Source organism: Eubalaena glacialis, chromosome 18 (genome assembly GCF_028564815.1).
Source record: "Eubalaena glacialis isolate mEubGla1 chromosome 18, mEubGla1.1.hap2.+ XY, whole genome shotgun sequence".
NCBI lineage: Eukaryota > Metazoa > Chordata > Mammalia > Artiodactyla > Balaenidae > Eubalaena > Eubalaena glacialis.
Window position 1 is genome coordinate 51,031,717 of NC_083733.1, and position 23,152 is coordinate 51,054,868.

At 44.1% G+C, this 23,152-nt stretch overlaps 3 protein-coding genes across 7 annotated transcripts in view; 1 reads left to right on the plus strand and 2 right to left on the minus strand.

Moving 5' to 3' along the window:
* CEP89 (centrosomal protein 89) overlaps positions 1–14,118 on the minus strand; it is a 75,460-nt gene extending 61,342 nt beyond the window's left edge. For all 3 annotated transcript variants that reach the window (XM_061172671.1, XM_061172670.1, XM_061172672.1), the window contains exons 1-4: positions 13,984–14,118; positions 10,664–10,770; positions 5,398–5,556; positions 2,477–2,663 (exon numbers count right to left, since the gene is read on the minus strand). In XM_061172671.1, coding sequence (XP_061028654.1) covers positions 2,477–2,663; positions 5,398–5,556; positions 10,664–10,770; positions 13,984–14,022 — 492 coding nt within the window. In that variant the 5' untranslated portion in view covers positions 14,023–14,118. The remainder of the gene's footprint in view (positions 1–2,476; positions 2,664–5,397; positions 5,557–10,663; positions 10,771–13,983) is intronic.
* Positions 14,119–14,355: 237 nt separating this feature from the next.
* Positions 14,356–17,604, plus strand: FAAP24 (FA core complex associated protein 24). Of its 3 annotated transcripts, none has more exons than XM_061173274.1 (5): positions 14,356–14,416; positions 14,705–14,823; positions 14,945–15,084; positions 15,257–15,409; positions 16,455–17,604. In XM_061173274.1, the coding sequence occupies exons 2-5, from the start codon at positions 14,718–14,720 to the stop codon at positions 16,701–16,703; spliced, it is 648 nt and encodes a 215-aa protein (XP_061029257.1). In that variant the 5' UTR covers positions 14,356–14,416; positions 14,705–14,717; the 3' UTR covers positions 16,704–17,604. The 3 variants fall into 3 exon arrangements, with proteins under 3 accessions (XP_061029257.1, XP_061029256.1, XP_061029255.1); XM_061173273.1 differs by having other exon boundaries at positions 14,376–14,516; XM_061173272.1 differs by having other exon boundaries at positions 14,376–14,512.
* An 82-nt stretch (positions 17,605–17,686) lies between these two features.
* RHPN2 (rhophilin Rho GTPase binding protein 2) overlaps positions 17,687–23,152 on the minus strand; it is a 58,561-nt gene continuing 53,095 nt past the window's right edge. Inside the window, exon 15 of the mRNA XM_061173354.1 lies at positions 17,687–19,317. Within this exon, the coding sequence (XP_061029337.1) occupies positions 19,051–19,317 (267 nt within the window). The 3' untranslated portion in view covers positions 17,687–19,050. The remainder of the gene's footprint in view (positions 19,318–23,152) is intronic.

Here is a 23,152-nt window from a genome sequence, read left to right on the forward strand (position 1 = left end):
TATGATGAGACCTTTCAACTGCAATCAGTTACTAATATTCCACCTCTGGCTCCTGGGCTGTACAGGGAAAGGCTTTCCTGTTGGCTGGGATGTACAGAAACGTGGAGACCGGCACGCACATACTGCTGCTGGGAAGGCAAATGGGAATCATTGCTTTGGAGAACAATTCGGCAACATCTAGTGTGAAGAACACATAGGTACATGTACCAAACATGCAAAGGAATAACCTAAATGTTCATCAGTAGGTGAGTAGATAAATAAATTAACATGTATCCATCTCAAAACTTCAATGCTGAGTGAAAAAGCCGAGAGGTGGAAAGATTGATTCAGTACGGTGACCTTTGTACAATTAAAAATATATATATAGTAATACATTTGTTTATTGACACTTATTTGCAGTAAAAGAATAAAAACAGACTTCTAGAACACATCCCAAATCCAGGAGAAGATGGCTATCCAGGGATGGAGCAGATGGGAGACAAAGATTTCAACCCTAACTGTAATTTTCTTTCTTTTATTAAAAAATCTGAAGCAACAACAACAACAACAAAAAAACCAAAAACAAAAGATAAGATGTCAATACTTGCTCATTCTGGAGCATGAGAACACTAACGTGCTATGTTATTTTCTGCTTCTCAGTTTCGGGGGGCTGGGTTATAGAAAATGCACGTGTTCAGCTCTAATAGACAGTGCCAAACAGCTCCCCACAGCGGCAGGGTCAACTCCCACTCCCGCAGCATCAGAGAGCTCCTCCACATCCTCACCAACCCTCGCCAGTGTTTGTTGCCTTGCTCTACTTTTCAAATTTTTAAATAAAAAACATTTCTGAGACTTCCCTGGCGGTCCAGTGGTTAACACTCCGCACTTCCAACACAGGGTGCGTGGGTTCGATCCCTGGTCAGGGAAGTAAGATCCCACATGCCGCACGGTGAGGCCAAAAAAAAAAAAAATTTCCATACTGCACATGGGTCCTAGAGCCACCATGACACACTTGCCTAAAAAATAAACTATCTGTTCTGTTAACGACAAAGGAGGTTGTACAGGTCACTGTAATCTCTCTCCTCTGAGGGAAATGTGGTAGCAAGCTTTACTTCCAAAATAGTTGAGTGATACAGCTCAATCTGTAACCTGGGTCCAACATACTAGCCAGGAAGTATGCAGACTGAGGGGCAGCGGGAGCTCACATAGGCCTTTTAGAGCCCCGCAGCAGACCTCCTTGGGTTCTTGGCAGCTGTCTGCCTGTCCAGTGCTCCTTGCTGTAGAGAAACCTAACTTTGCATGTTAAAGTCTGTATATGCTAGAAAGTGATGGTTAGTTTCTGAAATACTCACATAAGGATTCCTCAAAATAAGTTCCCTAACGCCACTTAAAATGTGATTCAGTATAGTGGAGGATAGTCAATATATTCAATCTGTATATATTAGAGTTGGATGCTACAAGTCTATAAGTATACTCACTACAAATAACACATTATAGTGATGGTGAAGGGCTTCCCTGGTGGCGCAGTGGTAGAGAATCTGCCTGCCAGTGCAGGGGACACGGGTTCGAGCCCTGGTCTGGGAGGATCCCACATGTCGTGGAGCAACTGGGCCCGTGAGCCACAACTACTGAGCCTGCGCATCTGGAGCCTGTGCTCCGCAACAAGAGAGGCCACGATAGTGAGAGGCCCGCGCACCGCGATGAAGAGTGGCCCCCTCTTGCCACAACTGGAGAAAGCCCTCGCACAGAAACGAAGGCCCAACACAGCCAAAAATAAATAAATAAATAAATAAATAAATAAATATAGTGATGGTGAAAAAGAAAAAAGCGAGAAAGGAAAAAGAAATTATGGTGCTGTCTCTTGCCATTAACGAAATGGCGCTATCCAGTTTCCAAAACCCTGGGAGCAGAGTGTTTAAACCAGGGCATGCGGGCAATGGTGGAGAAATGGGCTCCTTCAGCCTCTCTGGACCTCGGCCCCCCCATGTGTGATGGGACTGTAAACGGAACCTACGTCACCGAGACAGCAGGAAATCAATGCACGAGAGAGTTTGATTTATAGACTCCCATAGGGTAAGCACTCAGAGAACGTCTGCTGGTAAGGAGAGGTGAGAGACCATACTCCTCTCGTCAGGCATGAATTTGAAGAAACGTTGCAACGTACACATCGATACAGAAAAGCGACAGGAAAATTAGCTTTGGGGGGGGTCAAAGGAAAGAGCAGGATGACCAGCATCGGATGGAAACCTACGTTAAGAATGTGAAGATGTTTATCTCTGTTTTTGAAGGACTTGTCTTGAAAGATAAAGGAAAGAGTTTCGAATTTTAGCCTAACAAGACAGAAAATGAGACTGGACATGTTAAAAAGAAATAAGCCCCCAAACTAAAGCCATCAACTGCCGAAGAGAGAAAAGGAAAATCCTTACTAATGCACTTGACACAACTGACTCTGAGTTAATGTCAAGGTGCAGAAGAAACGCTGGAACGATACAAGCACCTGATTTCTGTGTGGCACGGCATACACGGCGTCGCTGAGGCTTCCCTCTTCTTTGCGAGCACTTGTGTCCCCCGACTCCCTGTGGCTGCATGACAGGTGCGTGTCAGTGTCCTCTTCCTCCTCGTAGCCCAGCATTTCAAAGGATGGCAAAGAAGATCTTCTTCCCGTCTCATTCTGCCTATGTGGTCTGTATTAGAACATTCAAGAGCAAAATAAACAAACAAGCCACTTAACGCTTCACATAGGTTCATATACATGTATTAAGTGCACTGCCTCAAGTCCCACTGTAAAGTATTACGACCACATTACAAAATATACAGAAGCTAAAGGGTGATATCATCCACAATTCCATCTCGTTGTACACTGTTAGCATTTCTTTCTAGCTTTTCACCTAGGTTTTTATAGTTATTATCTCTGCATACATATACAATTTGCCTCCTCGTTAACAAGTTTTTAAAGTCAAAAGGTTAGGTTCATACACCAGTTTTATCACCCGTTCCCCTTACTTAGGTTTTTTTCCCCCAATTTTCACCATCATAAATAACCCTGTAATGAATGTCAATGTGCAGCAAATCTCTTCTGTATTGAGGATTAGTCCCATAAAACAACCAACCATATGGAGAACTGCTGAGTCAAACAGTATAAACACACACACACACGGAAAGTACACCACCGACAGCAGGAACATTTTGTGGGTCCACACGCGTCCGCGCAAAATCGTTTCCCCAACCTGCAACTATGTTGGTAATAATTTTCTAAAACTTGCCAAAATAATTGAAATCTCACTGTAAAAATGTGCATTTCTTCCTGAGATGGGATATTTTTCCATGTATTTGGATGTGAGCCCTGGTTCCTCTACTGCGAATTGTCTGCTCATGGCCTTTGTCCATTTATCTACTCTGCTTCTAGTACGTCCATTCCAATTTGAAATTAACTTTTCCATCTACTAAAATTAAAACCCTGACTTTGTATTTACTATAAATATTTTTCCTATTCTATTGATCTTATTTTGACTATAAATTTTTTTAACATACAGATGATTAAAAAAAAATTTATTTTTAACCTTCCAAATTCTTAGCTCGGAAGTACACAGCAGGCATCTCTCTCTGAGAGGCTTGATAAGATTGGATATAGGATTTCATGGTCTTATTTCTATGTATATAAAAATTAATCCTTTCATTCAATAAGAATTTGTTTTGGTGTATGAATTAGGAAAGGCTCAAAGCTGATTTTTTTCTAATACTGCTAATGAATATACTGTTGAATCCTTTCCTTTCCCTTTATCTGTGGGGCTGCCTTTATTAAAGATTCAATATGCCTGCAAACACTAGGCTCACCTCAGGGTGTTCACGTGCACCTCTCTATCATTGAACCAGCACTCCTCTACTTTAACTACTTCAACTAAATGTTTTAAAATATGATGGGGCTGGGGCTTCCCTGGTGGCGCAGTGGTTAAGAATCTGCCTGCCAATGCAGGGGACACGGGTTTGAACCCTGGTCCAGGCAGATCCCACGTGCCGCAGAGCAACTGAGCTCGTGTGCCACAACTACTGAAGCCCGTGCACCTAGAGCCCATGCTCCGCAACAAGAGAAGCCACTGCAGTGAGAAGCCCGCGCACCGCGACGAAGAGTAGCCCCCGCTCGCCACACCTAGAGAAAGCCCGCGTGCAGCAACGAAGACCCAACGCAGCCAAAGATAAATAAATAAAATAAGTACATTTATTAAAAAATATATATATATGATGGGGCTAATGCAGCCCTCCCCCTGAATCACTATTCTTCCTTTCCAGATTTCCTCTTACGGTCTTATCTGCTTATTCTTTTCAATGAATTTCAGAATCACTTCCTCATCTTCAGTTCTTATTCAGCCAAAGCATAAATTCTTACCGGGAGAAAAACAGGCTATATTCAAACGTCTCAAAAATGGAGTCAAGATTAAAATTCAAAAACCAAAAATATAAACACATCCTAGAAGGAAATATGTGAGCATTTGTATAATGCTGTAATAGGGAAAATCTTCCCAGATTTGACAATAATGTCAGAAACTACAAAGACTGATAGCTCTTACTACATAAAAAATAAAGAATATTTTGGTATGTTAAAAAAAAAAACACCTCAAAAACCAAAATTGAATAAACAGGGCAGATACAAGGCACATCTAGTGATGCATCCCCCACCTCCACCCCACCAGCCCTTAAAGTCCTCAGGGTCTTCCCACGGCTCCTGGGGGAGATACCAAACCTCAGAACAGGATACCAAAGGCACCCCCAGCCTGTCCACTCCTCCAGCACCATCTCGAATGACTCCCCACCTCACTTGACTCCTCCCAGCCACAAATGTCTTCCTTCAGTTGCTCACATGTGTCATGCTCCCTCTTCTCTCATCCCAGCCCCACAATGACCACCTCCCAACCCATTCCCAGCTGGTTCCTGTATAGCCCGCAGCTCTCCCCCAGTGCCCTCTCCCTCAGGAGGAAACCTTCCTGACTCCTGGCCCTATGTCAGCTCTAATCCAGCTCAAGCAGTAGAGAAAGTGATGTTAAAGAAGAAAGGTTACAGTAGGCGTCAACAAAGGTAAATTCAGTGCGACCGTTCAGAGAGGAGATACACGAGAAGTGGGGACTGACAACTCTCACCATCTAGGTTGTGGCTAAAAGCAGCACTGAATTCACCAGCTCAGTGTTGCCATGAAAGCAACCGGTGTCTTCACAAGCTATAATTTAACAAGATCCACTCTAGAGAAAATTCGGATACAATTCAAGACCGATTAATGTCCCAAGACAGTATCCCTTTGACATTGGTGATGAAAACGTGAGTACTAAGCTCCAGTCCTAGCCACATGCACCCACATGCACACACACACGCTCAGAGCTGCCCTGCCTCTGCCCCGAGAGGAAGCTGAACCCGTGACATGGTCCTTACTGATGCCTCAGCTCCGAGGTGGTGGCATAGGGCTCGATGAAACTGTCCTTTTCAATGTAGGTCATGTCACTCTCAGAGTGGGATCTCCGGCGAGGCTGAGGAATGGCAACAGTCCGGCCAGTCAATGTTGTTGCTAGAATGGCTGCAGCCAGAGCAGATCTACGGACAAAAACATCCCAGTGAGCCAGTGAGACACGAACCCTCAAGCTGAAGGTTGAACAACAGGATACATGAATTAATCAAGGTTTACTTTCAGTTCTACAGTGTTCAGTGTGTATCTACTGGCTACGTGCCTGTAGTCTGTTATGTGCCATCACACAATCTCACTTCATTCCCACAGCAACTGTATGAATGGATATTACTGTCATCTCCATTTTTCAAAGACATTAAATGACTTGTCTAAGCTTTCCTAGCTAATGGGAGATGAAGCCAGGTCTGTAATCCAGGCAGTCTATATTCAAGTAGTGTTCCTATTAAAATGAAAGATCAGAATGGGGAAAAAAAAGGAGAAATAAAAAGATATAAAAGAAATGAAAAGGAATTTGAAAATTTTGCAAATTATTCAAAACTATAATCAAGGAAAGACACAGTAATGGGTTTACCCTCCCGCTTGAAAAAGCAAAATAAACAATTAATTGTCCCAGGTTACTGCTTGAGAGAATTTCCGGGTCACAGCACAGGGAGGAGGAAATGAGGTGGAGCCAGGCCGAGTCGTGGAAATGGAGTGGAGAGTCAGGGAACACCAAGGCAGATAGAATTTGCAGGACAGAGTACCAGAAAGGAAAGAGCTGAACAGAGAGAACTCCAGAAACCTGCAGAAGGCCCCCTGAGTGCTCAGCAAAATGCTCCTCAGTGCAAGAGTGGGAGGACACTACGGAAGGCTGGGGGAGAGCCATCCACGAGGGTTAGAGGAACAGTGCCAGGTGCTTACACAGGGCTGGGGATAGTGACTGCTCCCACCAGACAGATGGGAAAACATTGTGATTCACGGGACACTGGGTACAGCACTCTAAAGGTGGTGGAGAATAAGTAGCCCTAGACTGAACACTGCTCCAGACCCTGCCTAACAAATCATAAAAGCAAGACCCGAAAGATCAAACTGGTTCCAAGTAATTTAACTGCATCCCAGAACAAAATTCAAGAAGACTTATAGGAATACAAAAATATCCAGCACTCAACAAGGTAAAACTCACAAAAGTGTCTATCTAGTATGCAAACATACATAAACTAGGCATGCAAAGAGACAGAAAAACATGACCCATAATGAAGAGAATAATCAATCAAAACCCATTCAGAGCTGACACGTTAGAAGTAACAGAGAGGGACATTAAGACAGTTATTATAATTATGTTCCATATGTTCCAAAAGGTAAGTAGAGACATGGAATATTATTAAAAAAACTTGAACTTCAGGAGATGGAAATTACACTGGATGGGATTAACAGTAGGTTACACATTGCAGAAGAAAAGATTAGTGAAATTAAAGGTAAAACAATAGAAAATAACCAAAATGAAATACAGAGAGGAAAAAATAACTTAAAGAGCATAGTAAGATATGAGATAAAAAATGCTATTGTTTTATGTTTTAAGCCACTAAGTTTTGGGAACTCCCTGGCAGTCCAGTGGTTAGGACTCCGTGCTTTCACTGCCGAGGGCCTGGGTTCAATCCCTGGTCGGGGAACTAAGATCCCGCAAACCACGCGGCATGGCAAAGAAAAAAAAAGCCACTAAGTTTTGGTGTAATTACTTACATGGCAATAGATAACATTCATTAAATGGTGCTGGAACAACTGGATACCCACGTGCAAAAAAGTGAACTTGAATCTACACCTCCCACACCATACACAAAAATTAACTCAAAATGCATCATAGACCTAAATGTAAAGGCTAAAACTATAAAACTTCTAGAAGAAAATATAGGAGAAAATGCTTTATGACCTTGGGTTAGGCAAAGATTTCTTAGATATGATACTGAAATCATGATCTGTAAAAGAAAGAGTTGACAAGTTGAACTTCATAAACATTAAGAATTTCTGGTCTCTGAAAGGCTGTTAAGAAAATGAAAAGATAAGCCATAGATGGGGAGAAAATATTTGCAAATCACATATTTGTATGTGATTTGTATGTGATACAAGAACTTGTATCCAGAATATATATCCAGAATAGTGTATATATACAGTAATAGGAACAAAACCCAATTTTTTAAAGTGGGCAAAAGATTTGAACAGATACTTTACCAAAGAAGATATACAATGGCAAATAAGCACATGAAAAGATGTTCAACACCATTAGTTACTAGAGAAACGCAAAATAAAACCATAAAGATACCACTACACACCTATTAGAATGTCCAAAATTTAAAAGACTGGCTAAGACAATCCCTTCAACCTGGGCCTGGCAGAATGGCTCTCACAAAGAAGGGTGGAGAGAAGAAGGGGCCAGTCTGCCATCAATGAGGTGGTGACCAGAGAATAACCCACCAACATTCACAAGCACATTCATGGAGCAAGCTTCAAGAAAGGTGCCCCTTGGACACCTGAAGAGATCCAGAAATCTGCCAGGAAGTTGATGGGAACCACAGATGTGCACATGGACTCCAGGCTCAACAAAACTGTCTGCGCCAAAGGAATAAGGAACATCCCATACTTTATCAGTATGGTTGTCCAGAAAGTGTAATGAAGATGAGGATTCACCAAACAAGCTCTGTACATTGCTATCTATGCACCTGTCACCACCTTCAAAATCCTATAGACAGGGACTTCCCTGGTGGTGCAGTGGTTAAGAATCTGCCTGCCAAAGCAGGGGACACGGGTTTGAGCCCTGGTCTGGGAAGATCCCACATGCCGCGGAGCAACTAAGCCCGTGTGCCACAACTACTGAGCCTGCGCTCTAGAGCCTGCGAGCCACAACTACTGAGCCCGTACGCCACAACTACTGAAGCCCGTGCACCTAGAACCCGTGCTCCACAACAAGAGAAACCACTGCAATGAGAAGCCCACGCACCGCAACGAAGAGTAGCCCCCGCTCGCTGCAACTAGAGAAAGCCCACTCAGCAACAAAGACCCAACAAAGCCAAAAATAAATAAATAAATAAATAAATAAAAACAAAAAAACCTATAGACAGTCAATGTGAATGAGAGCTAATGGCTAATTGTCAAACAGTTATAAAGCCACAGACACAGACACACACACACAACTGATCAAACCAAGTATTGGTGAGCACGTGGAGAAAATGGAACTCATACCCTGCTGGTGGGAACATATATGGAATAACAACTTTGGAAATAGTTTGGCAGTTTCTTAATAGGTTAAATATATCCCTAGTATACGACCCACCTATTCCACTCCTAAATATTTACCCAAGAGAAATGAAACCACAGGTCCAAAGATTTGTGCACAAGTATTCATAGCAGCTTTATTTCTAGTAGCCAAGAAACTAGAAACCGCCCAAATATCCATCAACAGGTGAATGGACAAACAGTGGCATATTCATATAATGGAATACCACTCAGCAATTAAAAGGATGAATTACTGATTTTCACAACAATATGGATGAATCTCAAAATAATTATGCTGAGTGAAAGAACCCAGTGTAAGTATTTTGTACAATTCCGTTTATATAAAAGTCTAGAAAATGGAGGCTAATCTTATAGTGATAGAAAGCAGATCGATGGCTGCCTGGCATGGGGATGAGGGTGGGCTGGGCCGAGGTATGGGAAGTGAGAGGGGGAAGGAGGGAGGAATTACAAAGGGGCATGAGGAAACTTGAGGGGATGATAGATAAATTTATTATCTTGATTATGGTGATGGTTTCACAGGTATAAACATATGTCATAACATCAAATTATTCATTTAAATATGTACAGTTTATTGTACATCCATTATATAATAAAACTGCTTTAGAAAAGATAAAAGACTATCTAAAGCAAAAATAAGAACACCATATTGTGGGGTTTATAACATATAGAATTAAAACGTATAATGACAGTAGCAAAGGATGAGAAGGAGGAAACAGAAGTGATTGCTGGAAGATTCTTACACTATTACGCTAGACGCGAAGTGGAATAATGTCAGAGGTTAATCTGAATGTTAGTTTTTAGAGTAAAATAACCTAGAAATCGGCCAAATTTGCCAAAACCATGTTGATTATTTGGGGGCTAATAAAGATTATAATCCAGAAATATATTTTTGGAAAACACAGGAGACTACAAAGATTTCCTAATGAGTCTACAGCATGCTTACCGCGAAACGATGTGGTCTTTTGTTTGTTTTTCTGCTTTATAATGGAATGTGAAGCTAACTCTCTCACTACTGCTGCTACATAAACATTTCAGTTCTAATGACACAACTTAAAGGTTGTTCACACAAACACTGAAGAGCCAGACAGACCTACAAGTCCATCGCAGCGATGCCACCACCCACCAGCCGTGAGACTCTGGGCCAATGACTAACACTTGAGCTCAAAACGGAGATGCCAACAGGACCTCTCTCACAGGATTGGTGAGAGGATGAAATGAAACAGTGCTTCTTAAGCACTGACCAGAGTCCTTGGCACAGAGGAAACACTAATAAATGGCTATTCTTGTTATCAAGATGGTACCGAAGGAAAAAACACACACTAAAAATATTTCAAAGTGTTTATTATCAGGAGGCATACAATATTCCAGTTTCAAAGAACACTAAAAGAAGGTACCACCCTTGAGTGAAATTATTTCTCATTGTTAACAGTTAAGCCATGTATCCATGTATTTTATGGATTAAAAAGAAAGTCTAAAATTCTCCTGCGCCTAAAATTTTGGAGGGCATAGGCAGGGGTCTTAGGTATAAAAGAAGTCAGCTCTCTGGTGTGTTAGGAGCACTGAAGGATAGGGGAATCTCGGGCCCTGGCAAGCGAGCTCACCTCTCCTTCCTTCCTGCAAAGCAGTTCTTCTGAAAGGCAGACTTGTGTTTAAAAAGAAAATTATGTGCACATTTCAAATTCCTTTTAACATACTATCAACCTAAATATTTGCGTTTCAATGTTTTATATTTTGAAAAATTGCATTCAATTATGACATGTGAGAACTCCACAGACCTGAAAGGAACAGACCATTATCCCACGGAGAAACCACATTAAGTGCTTCGTTATGGATCCGTGATACGTATTTCACAGGACATGATTCTAATCACCCTCCTTGTGATTTTCTTACCCATCTGAACAGTTCCGGGACCCAGCACTTGGTGGCTGAGCTCAGGGTGACCTCAGTGCCTGCTCACCTGAGACTCACCTTGGTCTCTCTGGAGAGGGGTTGGGGCTGCGTGGAGGAGGTGTGCGGGGCACAGCTGGCTTCGGTGCGATGCTGGCTGCAGGGAGAAGGCCATGGATGATGCGTTTCTGCACAAATGAAACCCAGCAGAGGTCAATGGGATCATCTCTGGGGACTGCGACCACACCTCCCTGGGCCTGGGAGGGAACACCTGCACTGGTCACCCAGGGATCTAGTCACACCAGGAGGCCCACTCCTCCCCCTGCCATCCTCAAGCCCCATCTGGCCAGGCACACGTGCCCATGCAGGGAGCACCATATAGCTGCCCTCGGTGGGGACCCTCTGGTCCTTCCTTCCTCAGAACAGCTTCCCTGACCATCCCGCAGAGTCACTCTCCAGCACCCCCAACTGGTCTCACAGCACTGCCCCTGATGACACTACTTACTCACTTGCCGCACCCCCGGCTGGATGGAAGCTTCCTAAGAGCATGCAACCTTCTTGTCTTTATCAACCCTGGAACTCTGGCACTTAGCACATTGTCTAACACCTGGTAGGGGCTTAATAAGGATTTTAGGTAGCTTATGTCAAAGATGCAGAGTAACAAAAACTAGTTCTTACACACAATGAAAGTCGGAGAACCCTGCTTTAGGCAACTGGGAGGCCCTGAGAAGTTTCTGAGTGTAACCCAATCTTCATTTTCTGTGCACCAGCCATGCATTTGTATCTACTAGAGGCAAAACGCCATGACAGCGTTTCATGACAATGAAGAAACCTTGTCCTCATCTTTAAGGAGGGACAGTACAGAGGAGAAACACACAGATATTTATAATACAACACAGAATCATGGAAAGCGCCAAGGGAGAGGTAAAGACAAAGTGCTGAGGTGACCCAGGGAGGGAAGGGCTCCTTCAGATCTGGGGGCCAGCAAGGGGACCGCTGATGTCCTGTTGGAGAAAATCTCAGAGCATTTAGACTGGGTCTTCAAAGATGGCCACTGCTCTCACATTTGGGAAATGCGATAGAAAGGCATTCCAGGAGGGGGGAGCAACAGGAACAAAGGAATGAAGCAAGACGTTAGCGGCAGTGTTCTAGAAATAAGCACTCCAGTTCGCTGGAATACAGAGGCATCTGAGTTGGAGACGCTAGAAAAATGAGCTGGAGTCAGAGTGGGGACTGTTTCCATTTAAGAGTTTTGATACCAGACTAAGGAGATCTTGTGACCTAGTGAGAAGCACCCACTGAAAGTGGCCCCGGGGAAGACTAATCAGGCTGGGGTGGGCACAAGGTACGGGGGCGGAAAGGAAGGTGCGACCAAGGGGAAGAGCCAGGGGTCTGGGCATCCTTCAGGAGTGAGGGATGAGCAGACCTTCCAAATGTCTTCTGCAGCCCTCCCACCCCCACCCCAGTCCCACGTGCATGGCCAACCCCAAGAGCAGGTATTCCAGAGCAGCCACTGCTGTATCCAACCATTCTCCAGGATATACACTTGTCTGCCGCCTCCCCCATCCCCCACTGTCTGGCAGATGCTCAAGGACAAGAAAGGCTTTTCTTCACCTTTGAATCCCCAGGGGCTGGCATCCAGAAGGTCCTTCAAAAAGGCCTTGTGAGTTTTGTTTATTTATTTATTTATTTTTTTTTTTGATGGAGTGAATCTCCCATAGTATGCTGAACATTTCTCTCCTGTACCACGATAATCATTTCCTAACTATGGTTCTCCTGCCTCTAGTCTCTAAAACACAGGATGATCATATCTCAACCCAGCATGAAAACTCTCGGGTTGACAGAGAAATGTCCTCTCGTGGCACAGAAGGCTGCTAAGGCTGCTATCAGTTGGTTCCTATCAATGGCCCCAGATTCTTTCCTGGCGGGCCCTCCTCATCCCTACACATGCTGTAGCACTCAGAATTGCCTTCTTGTTCCCACATAGCAAATGACTCTTTGTCATGCTTTTGTACATGCTGTTTTCTCCACCTGGAATTCTATTTCCTTACTCTTCCCAAGGCCCAGGTCAACTCTCTGGGCTGACTTTGCTGCCTCTTCCCTGGTACATGCCTCTTCAGCACTTTTTCCCTCACCATTTTGTGTTGAATGACTTAATAGGTTTGTCTACCCTTTAGCCTTTGGGGCCATAGGCTGTCAATCAATTGTGGGTATCTGACACACACACAGTAGGAACTCAGTAACGCAATAAAAACCTCAATAAAGATGCTGAGTTAGCAAAATTGCAATGGAAAAATATGCTTCAACTATGCCTTCCTTGCTTCTCAACATCCACCTGTCTAAAATGACTTCAGCAGGTCATAGGGCTGAGAACAGGAAGCCAAGTCAGACATGCTTTCTGATCCCGATCTGAAACGGAGTTCAGGAGTAACCTTATCAAAATGCTTTCTCTGCATTTAAAGTATTAAGTTTATGGAGAACTGGATGTAAGTAGGTCTGGGGTTTCACCAGGCAAGTATGGAAAAGGGAGACAGGAGCAACGCCATTGGGGTGGGGGGCAGTGGTTACAAAGAAGTATCACGGAATCAGGAATTAGGGCTGGGAAAGAGAGCAATGAGGACATTGGTAGGACCAACAGACGGGGAGAGGGGAGGATGTCAAAGAATTGTCGGTATCAGGGTACTAAAGGAACTGAGTAGCTTCCTAGTAGGAGGAAGGGTCAGAGAATGAGCCTGGAAGTGTGCGCCCGCAGTGACAGAGTGGCCATGGTAAGGTCTGGAGGGAAGCATTCCAGGCAGAAGAAAGAGCAAAGACAAAGGCCTGAAGAAACCTAAAAGTGGGAATAGCTGGAGCGTTTGTGTGTGTGACCTGTGGGCAGTGGGCACGATCAGAATTGCATTTTAAAAGAATCTCTTTGGCTGCTTTGTGGAGAACGGACCTTGGGGAAGGGCAGGAACGGAGACCGAGAAATAGGGAGGAGCTGCTGCAGCAGTCCAGGTAGATGATGGAGGCCGGGGTGGGAGCGGGGACGGCTGCTAGATGCATTTGGTGGGTGGAATCTATGGAACTTGCTGGTGGGGTGTACATGGTGCGTGGCGGAGGAAAGAATCAAGAATGACTTCCCACAGAGGAATATTCAGTAGTGGAGCAAGTTTGTACCGGCAGGAGTGAACTCCCCGACACCGGACCGAAAGTTACAGGTGAGACAGGGCGAGTCCTATCGACTGAGGCCGACACTGGGATAGAGGATCCGTGTTCCAAACACGAAAATTCCGGGCTTCTCAAAAGAAAAACCAATTCCTCTTGTGCCGCTACCTTGCCTCCATCCCAAATCCCAACCCCTTCCCACTTAACTCCCGGCCCCACGGGCCAGAGCGCAGGCCGGGCGCAGATATACTTACAAACTGCCTCTTGCCGCCTCTCCGGAACCCCAGGAGCATCCTTGCTGCGGGGGTTGGCCAGACCGGCACTAGACTGACAAGCAGGTCTCAGAGCCGAGTACCACTCCCTAAAGTGAGCCGCCTCCAGCTGGCCTAGCCCCAGACGCCTTTTGTACGCAACGGACTTCGCAACAACCACGTCTGCCATTGGCTCTGCTTTTCCCAAGACCAATCAGAGCGAAGGTTACTTCACACCCGTCGCTCATGGCAACCAGCCGGTACCTCTCAAATCCTCTCCAGGGCTGAAATTGTACGCGCTGTACATTCTCTTATTGGCCAGTCACGTGTCGATCTCTGAGGCCATAGCCTATCCGGCGCCTGGGGAGGCAGAGGGAGGGCAGGATGAAGGACTTGGAGAGCGCGCAGGAGAGAACTCGGAAGTGGAGCGCCGCAGGTAATGTCGCGGGAGACCCAGAACTGGGCCCTGGCCGGCTCGGCCCCCGCCCTGGACTGGATGGAGGAGCCACGGCGCGGGAGTGTCAGGGGCCAGGCAGGTGACGCAAATGAGGGACGCGGCTTCTAGGACAGGAATCTCCTGGTTCTTAGACTTTGCCTAATAATCAAGCCTCTTAAAGAACACTCTGCAGACGGGCCCCTGCCAAAGAGGCCCGGGCTGGGAGTGGAATGCGGGGCCGTGTGCTGGAGAGCCTGCTCAAGTGCCGTCTTGTATTCCCCTCATTAGATCCAAGCCGCCGATGGAAGGGAACACCCCTGATGGCACAGGCCCCATGCACGTGCCGTTTGGGCACATTGTGGCCAATGAGAAATGGCGCGGGTCGCAGCTGGCACAGGGAATGCAAGGTCGGTGGGCTCCCTCTACTAAAGCGCTCTCTCACCTCACCCCACTTTTTAAAAACGTTCCACCTATTGCCGTCTTTTCATCCAAAGCTCACGGAACTTATTTTCTTGTCTGTATTTTAAGGAAAAATTAAACTCGTTTTTGAGGATGGCCTGACACCGGTAGATTTTTACTTGTCTAGCAGATCCTGCATTCTTTATATCACCGAAGCTGATTTGGTGGCAGGAAATGGCTACAGAAAGAGACTTGTTCGGGTTAGAAATGTAAGTACTGAATTAAAGAAACAAATTGAAAATTGACTTCTATCCCCCTCTGTCTATCCCTTGGAATAATTTATATAAAACCATTGGCCATTCCAAGCACCCTTGGATAGCTTCTTAATCTTGAATGGAATTTTGTTACAAAATAGTTTCCTGTCTTTTTTTTTCTTTGAAGTCCAGTAAACTTCAAGGGATTGTAGTAGTTGAAAAAACGCAGATGAGTGAACAGTACTTTGCAGCTGTACAGAAATTTACTGTGCTGGATCTTGGGATGGTGTTGCTTCCAGTGGCCAGCCAGACGGAAGCGTCCTGTCTCATTATCCAGTTGGTAAGTACTGACTCCTACTCCTCCACAATAGCCCTGTGTTAGGACTCTTGACTGACCTTCCTGGACCTGTTAACTCTGACAACTGCCCTTATTATAGGTACAATCCATCAGGTCAATCTCTATCAGTGACTGGGTTGGTTTCTAAAACCTTTCTGAGGAATTTAAGTTCAGAAGCTGCCTCTGCAGCTAGCTGAGCTTGCCCCCCTTTCTAGGCAAGCATGTAACAAAGCAAACAAGTTGGAGACCTGATTTTAGCCTCCCAGGCTGTGATGACTGCATCATGCACTATTCTGCACTTAGGCTGGTGACACTGTCAACAGCTTCTTCGCCTCATCCACATGTATCTTTTTTTTTTCGGCCGGGCCACGCGGCATGTGGGATCTTTGTTCCCCGACCAGGGATCGAAGCTGCACCCCCTACATTGGAAGGGCAGAGTCTTAACCACTGGACTGCCAGGGAAGTCCCGCCATGTATCTTTTGTTAAGCATCAGCACTTCTTTTTTTTAAAAATTATTTATTTATTTATTTTTGGCTGTGTTGGGTCTTCGCCTCTGTGCGAGGGCTTTCTCCAGTTGCGGCAAGCGGGGGCCACTCTTCATCGCGGTGCGCGGGCCTCACTATCGCGGCCTCTCTTGTTGCGGAGCACAGGCTCCAGACGCGCAGGTTCAGTAATTGTGGCTCACGGGCCCAGTTGCTCCGCGGCATGTGGGATCCTCCCAGACCAGGGTTCGAACCCGAGTCCCCTGCATTGGCAGGCAGATTCTCAACCACTGCGCCACCAGGGAAGCCCAAGCATCAGCATTTCTGTCTGCAAGTTCATGTGTTGTTTTTTTTTTTAACCTAGTGGTTTTCCATATAGTTCATCTTTTAATAATTTTACTGATGCCTGAAAAATTATATTCGTGGTATATATAAGAATATTTGCAGTGGTGAATCAAGCTGAACCAAATGGAAAAACTAAAACTAAATTTCCACAAAACAAAACTTTAAGAAACCTCCAGTCTTCTAGAGGCACTCATGTGCTTTTCCTTTCATCTCGGTTCAGGTTCAAGAGCAAACCAAAGAGCCCAGTAAGAACCCTTTTCTCAGGAAGAAACGGGCTCTGATCTCTGAGCCAGCCCTCCTTCGAACTGTGCAACAGATCCCAGGAGTCGGGAAAGTTAAAGCTCCTCTCCTGCTTCAGAGGTTTCCAAGTATCCAGCAACTAAGTAATGCTTCCATCCAAGAACTGGAGCCGGTGGTTGGACAATCAGTGGCCCAGCACATTCATGCGTTCTTCACCCAGTCCAGGTGATGGACTTGATTGTATTCTTCCCACGGCATCTCCTTTACACCACGAACCACAGCATCTTGTTTTCTCTCACATTAAGAAACAATATTTCCTCTCACAGAAACTAGGGAAGGATGAAGTGAGGCCTGAATGGCACCTGCCAGATGTCCTGCCCTGCTTTCTGGGCTCAGACATTTACTTCAGTTAGTGTGCCCCAGATGGCACTGCCTGCATCCTGTTAGCATGAAGAGGGCTGGTGGACACCTTCCTAAGGGAGTTGGTTTAAACAGGGACTCTTTCAAGATTCAGCAAAAAGCCAGCTTGGGCAGATTTTAATGTGTGACCTTGACCTGTATCTATCATGGAAGGTGGTGGATGTGACCGTCTAAAGGAAACAGACCTACAATGAATGAAGCACTGTGTACCATAAGCCCCTTGTTCCTTCTGGCAGAGCCACTGTTCTTCAGGTCTGGTCTTAATACACCTGTGCTTTGAGGGTGGCTGCCAGTGTAAACAAACAATTGTACTGCCTTTTTTCTTCCTTCCTTCCTTTCTCCCTCCATCCCTTCCTTCCGGGTAGCTGCACAGTTTGTTTGTAATCACTGAGCATGACTTCTGAACACAGAAAGCCTGGAGTCCAGAGTTCCCATTTTAAAATAAAAAGCCAATGTGTGTGAGGGAGGGAAAGAATGTGTTTGTAAATGTATAGCCCAACAACGGGAAGAGACACGGGAAAATGGCAGGGGCAGCTGCATCCAGAGAGGAGAGGCTGGGGATCAAAATGTACAACTGCTCATTCAAAGAATAAATACAATTAAAGAGGCTATATGTTTTCAGGGATACTAAGATAACTTGAAAGTTAAGTCCTGTTTTGTGAAATGTTAGTAATTTTTAAAAATCAAATACAATAAAAACATTTTGTGCATTAGGGTAAAAATGATTTGAAAGAGGAGGGAATTAAAGTGAAATCAAAGTGGAAACCATTAACTCAGGCAAATGAATGCATTTATGTAAATATTTATACAAAAATAGCCCTAAGAGCAATGGATACACTTTCCCACATATGGTTGCTTCCCTTTTGATATTACACACTAGAAAATATTTAAGTTTGTTAATTCTCAAAATTACATGTCAATGATTTTTTTTTTTTTTTAAGTATTTATTTATTTATTTATGGCTGTGTTGGGTCTTCGTTTCTGTGTGAGGGCTTTCTCTAGTTGTGGCAAGTGGGGGCCACTCTTCATCGCGGTGCGCGGGCCTCTCACTATCGCGGCCTCTCTTGTTGCGGAGCACAGGTTCCAGACGTGCAGGCTCAGTAATTGTGGCTCACGGGCCCAGCTGCTCCGCGGCACGTGGGATCTTCCCAGACCAGGGCTCGAACCCGTGTCCCCTGCATTGGCAGGCAGATTCTCAACCACTGCGCCACCAGGGAAGCCCTCAATGATATATTTTTAAAAGCTATATAACTTGTACTATGCCAACAGTGAATCTTATTAGATCACAGTGTCATCCAACGTGTAGCAAGAAAAATCAGTTGGTAAGAATGTCATTTTAAAAAGTCAAATAGAGCTCTAAACTTGAATCATTTACATCCTGACCTTATACAATGTTTTTAACCCTTTTTAAAGACTCTTAAAATATACAACTATGTACTTTCTACTTTAAACAAAATGAAAAATGTTTTGAGTATCAAACAGTATATTATCTACCTTGTAGACAGCATCTTCATCTAACACTGCCACTGTGTTAGCGACTTTTAAATGACATAAAATAGAAGAAAAGTTGCTCCTAAATGGTTTTTTATCTAATAAGTCATGACAAATTTGGCACTAGACTTTATCTGGAAACAGCATTCATGTTATTTAGAAATAATAGTAAAATCTTGTTTTAGGTTAATGAATTCCCCTTAGGAAGGAGCTCTTTGGGACAGTTTTTACTAACACTAATTTAAGTCTATCATTATTGTCCCTTGCCCTACCTTAATTTGGGGTCATCTGAATTCTGAGTTAAGGAATTATCTATCTATCACCCAAGTCTGGAAACTTACAAATAGGACCAGTATAGGAAATCCTAATTTAACTCTGACAGTAAGTAACTAAGAGTCTTAATTACAGTCGTTAAAAACAGCCATATTTCCACATTATTCTATTTACAATATATAATAAATAACTTGCAGCAATATGGTGAGACTCCCCTAGTAAGTTTGTTTTCCACAAATTTCTAGAGGTTTCTTGTTACTGTCATTCATAAAAACATATCAATTGTAGGTTTACGCTGTGAGAAAATGGGATTTGAGAATATTTAGAAATTTTCTGCTATGGCACAAATATGAAGGCCCAGTCAGCATGGGAAACGCTTTTGTTTCCTCACGTTAGTACAAAGAACTGTCGGAGGTGAGAAGGCTGAACGGAGAGGGGAGCTTCTTCTTGACCGGAGGCCCCGCAACGCTGACCCCAACCGATGGGAGGCACAAGGTGCTCGCTGACTTCTGTCTGTTCTTGTTGGTGCTCCAACTCAAAAAGGACAGCTTTTTCGAGATTTTCTTGGTTTTATCAGTTTTATCATCATCATCTATGGCTAAGCAGATCATGGAGTAAGTTTTCTGCATTCCCACAGAGTATGTGGCACATTTACTATGCTGCACACAGAAAAGGAAAGAGAAAGGTGTTAGAAGTCAAGATGTCAGAGGAACGATTGCGAAGTTTGAGACTCAGATTCTGCACTCATAGCATCCTCTTTAAAATTACGTTGACGTAATTCTGAAACTCAGTGACAAATGCTTATATAGAATTAGGTTCTTAACAACAAGGACAATTCTTAAGGAATATACTCAGTAGTAGTAATTTAGGCTAGAGACCACTACCTTTTAAGGTTATTACATTTGAAAAAGTAATACATACTCATGGTCAATGATATGAAAATGCATGAGGTGAACAGTAGGTGTCCCTCCTACCTGGGCTTTCAGGCTCTTCCCCTGAGGTAACCACTATCTGTTACACTTTTAGAGATAACATTCATATACAGGTATTGATATGTGTGTAAGTATACATCACCATTTGTCTTTCCTTAAGACACACTGGTCCTCACCCTGCTTTCTTCACTTAATGTATCCTGGATTTCAGCGCACACCAACAGATACAGATCAACTTCATTCTCTTTAAAGACAGTACAGGGTCTATGGTGATGAGGATATTAAATTTTTCCAATTTTTTAAACGTGAAATAAACATAACATCAAATTTACCATTTTAACCATTAAGTTATGTTTATTTCACCAGTTTAAAGACATGCCCTCCCAAGTGCCTGGACCCTCTCACTCCCTCTCTCCTCCAGGTATCCCCTCCTTTCTGCTCTCCTGTCTCCTAAACCTTTCCCATCTGCACACACGCTAACTGTGCTGTCAACACACACACCTTTGAAAAACTTTCCTTTACCCCTACGTCCCCCTCCCAGCTACCACCGCAATATCTCTGCTCCCTTTCACAAGTCTTCCCTTCCTCTCATTCACTTGTTTTCTGTCCTCATCCAGCACGCTACTACCCTACTACCCAGTCCCCAAATCTTCCTGGGGCGCCTCTCTGACACTCTCAGGGCTTTATGGAGCACAGCTGGAAACCACTGCACTCATCTAAATCTTAGATTATACAGCTGAGGACCATGAAGCCTGCTGAAGGTCAAACAGCTTGTTAACAGCAGGCAGGGCCTGATTCCAGGTCTTTGATTCGAAGCCTGGGATTCTTTCCACGACATCAGTGGTAGTCAGAATGTGCTCCATGGAGAGGTACTAGGGATCCCCACCGTAATCCAGAGAGAGTGGGGTAGCAGGCAACCAATTTCAGCCAGAGCACTGGGCTTTATTGTTCCCATGATTTGCTTTTGTTTGAAGAAGAGGCTCAGCAGTTAAAAACAGTGCTCACAGCAAAGGAAACCATAAACAAGACGAAAAAACAACCCTCAGAATGGGAGAAAATACTTGCCAACAAAGCAACTGACAAGGGATTAATCTCCAAAGAATAGCTCATGCAGCTCAATATCAAAAAAAACAACCCAATCAACAAATGGGTGGAAGACCTAAATAGACATTTCTCCAAAGAAGACATACAGCTGACCAACAAACACATGAAAAGATGCTCAACATCACTAGTTATTAGAGAAATGCAAATCAAAACTACAAAGAGGTTATCACCTCACACCGGTCAGAATGGCCATCATTAAAAAATCTACAAACAATAAATGCTGGAGAGGGTGTGGAGAAAAGGGAACCCTCTTACACTGTTGGTGGGAATGTAAATTGATACAGCCACTATGGAGAACAATGTGGAGGTTCCTTAAAAAACTAAAAATAGAACTACCATATGACCCAGCAATCCCACTACTGGGCATATACCCTGAGAAAACCATAATTCAAAAAGATACATGCACCGCAATGTTCACTGCAGCACTATTTACAATAGCCAGGACACTGAAGCACCCTAAATGTCCATCAACAGAGGAATGGATAAAGCAGATGTGGTACATACATACAATGAAATATTACTCAGCTATAAAAAGGAACGAAATTGTGCCATTTGCAGAGACGTGGATGGACCTAGAGACTGTCATACAAAGTGAAGTAAGTCAGAAAAACAAATACTGTATGATATCGCTTATATACGGAATCTAGAAAAAGGATACAGATGAACTTATCTGCAAAGCAGAAATAGAGACACAGACATAGAGAACAAACGTATGGACACCAAGGGAGGAAGAGGGGGGTGGGATGAATTGGGAGATTGGGATTGTATATACAATAGTATATACACTATTAGTATATACACTACTATATATACTACACAGTATATATACTACTATGTATAAAATAGATAACTAATGAGAACCTACTGTATAGCACAAGGAACTCGATGCTTTGTGGGGATCTAAATGGAAAGGAAATCCAAAAAAAGGGATGTATGTATACATATAGCTGATTCACTTTGCTGTACAGCAGAAACTAACACAACATTGTAAAGCAACTATACTCCAATAAAAATTAATAGAAAAAAAAATTAAACAAAAAAAAAACAATGCTCAATTATCTAAAGTCCATGCTTTAGATAAAAGAATAGCCATATGAATAGCCATGTGGCTATTCCTTAGTGAAAAGAATAGCCATGTCATGGTTATTACTCTTCTAACACCTATTATGAGTTGAAATGTATCCCAGCTACGCACCGTTTTCTCCATTTTCCCGAGGCTCAGAGCAAGTCTCTGACGCCCAAGGTCACAGAACTGGTGAAAGCCAGGATTCAAATGCAGGCAGTCTGAATACAGAACCCTTGCTTTCACCCCTACATCAGATTCTTCATTGGCCTGGTTCAATCAAAAGTGTGACAAGACTAACAGATGAGCCTTTCAGTCTCTTCAGGGGCAGGGCCGCTCTCTAAAGCGGCAGGTCCTCTGTCTGTGCCTAATAGACTCCAGCCCTCAGGCCAGAGCCCAGCACTTTTATTTATCCTCTTTCTGGACAAACTTCTTTTGTTTCTGGTTGAGACCTTGATCACTAGTCTAGCAATGCTATGGATTCCACCCCTAAAAGTGCCATTTTTCATGCTCCCTTCTCCCAAGATGTCCCATCAGCTGTTACTCCCCATTCCCCGACGCCCCAGCCCCTGGCAACCAACCACTAACCTACATTCTGTTTCCATGGGTTTGCCTATTCTGGACATTTCTTACCAATGGAATCACACAATCATTCACTCTCCAACCCTCTCTAAGTCTGAGTTCTGTTGCCATTTCCCCATGAAAAGTGTCCTTTTGTCCTGCTGCCAAATTAACAGACATGGCTCTGCTTCCTTCATTCTCCACCTCTTAACTGTGTTCAACACAAACCACCACTCTTTCCGGGCAGGATTTTCTTCTCTTGGTTTCAGAAGCTCCTCTTTATCCCACCTGTCTGCACTCCCCTCCGCACCTACTTCTCTTCTAACTGACCTCCAGACGCTTGTGGTGTCTCTCAGGGCTGAGTCCTCCACCCTCAACCCCTCGAGGGTGATTTCGTTTAGTGTCTTACAGCTTTAAATATCACCTCTGTGCTGATGATACTCAAATATTTAGTTCTAGGCTGACATTTGCCTTGAACTGAAGATCTGAACATCCAGCTGCCTACTTTACATCCGGATGCCTAATGGCACGCAAACCACACACAACACTTGTTTTTCTCTCTCCTCTGCCTCCCTCACCCTTGCCCTGTCTCCCGTCATTAAGAAAAATGATGCAGTAGTTCAAGCCGAAACCTGTGCAGTCCTCTCTCTTTCCCGCATCTTTTTTATACAAGTCATCTACAAATCCATCAGCTCTATATCCAAATTACGTCTCAGGTGCACCCACCTCTCTCCACCTCCACTGTCACCCCCTAGTGGGACGGTGCTAACGTCACTGGCCTGGGTGACTGCCACAGCCAGCTTGCTCTGCGGCCACCCGGCTGGCCTCCAGACA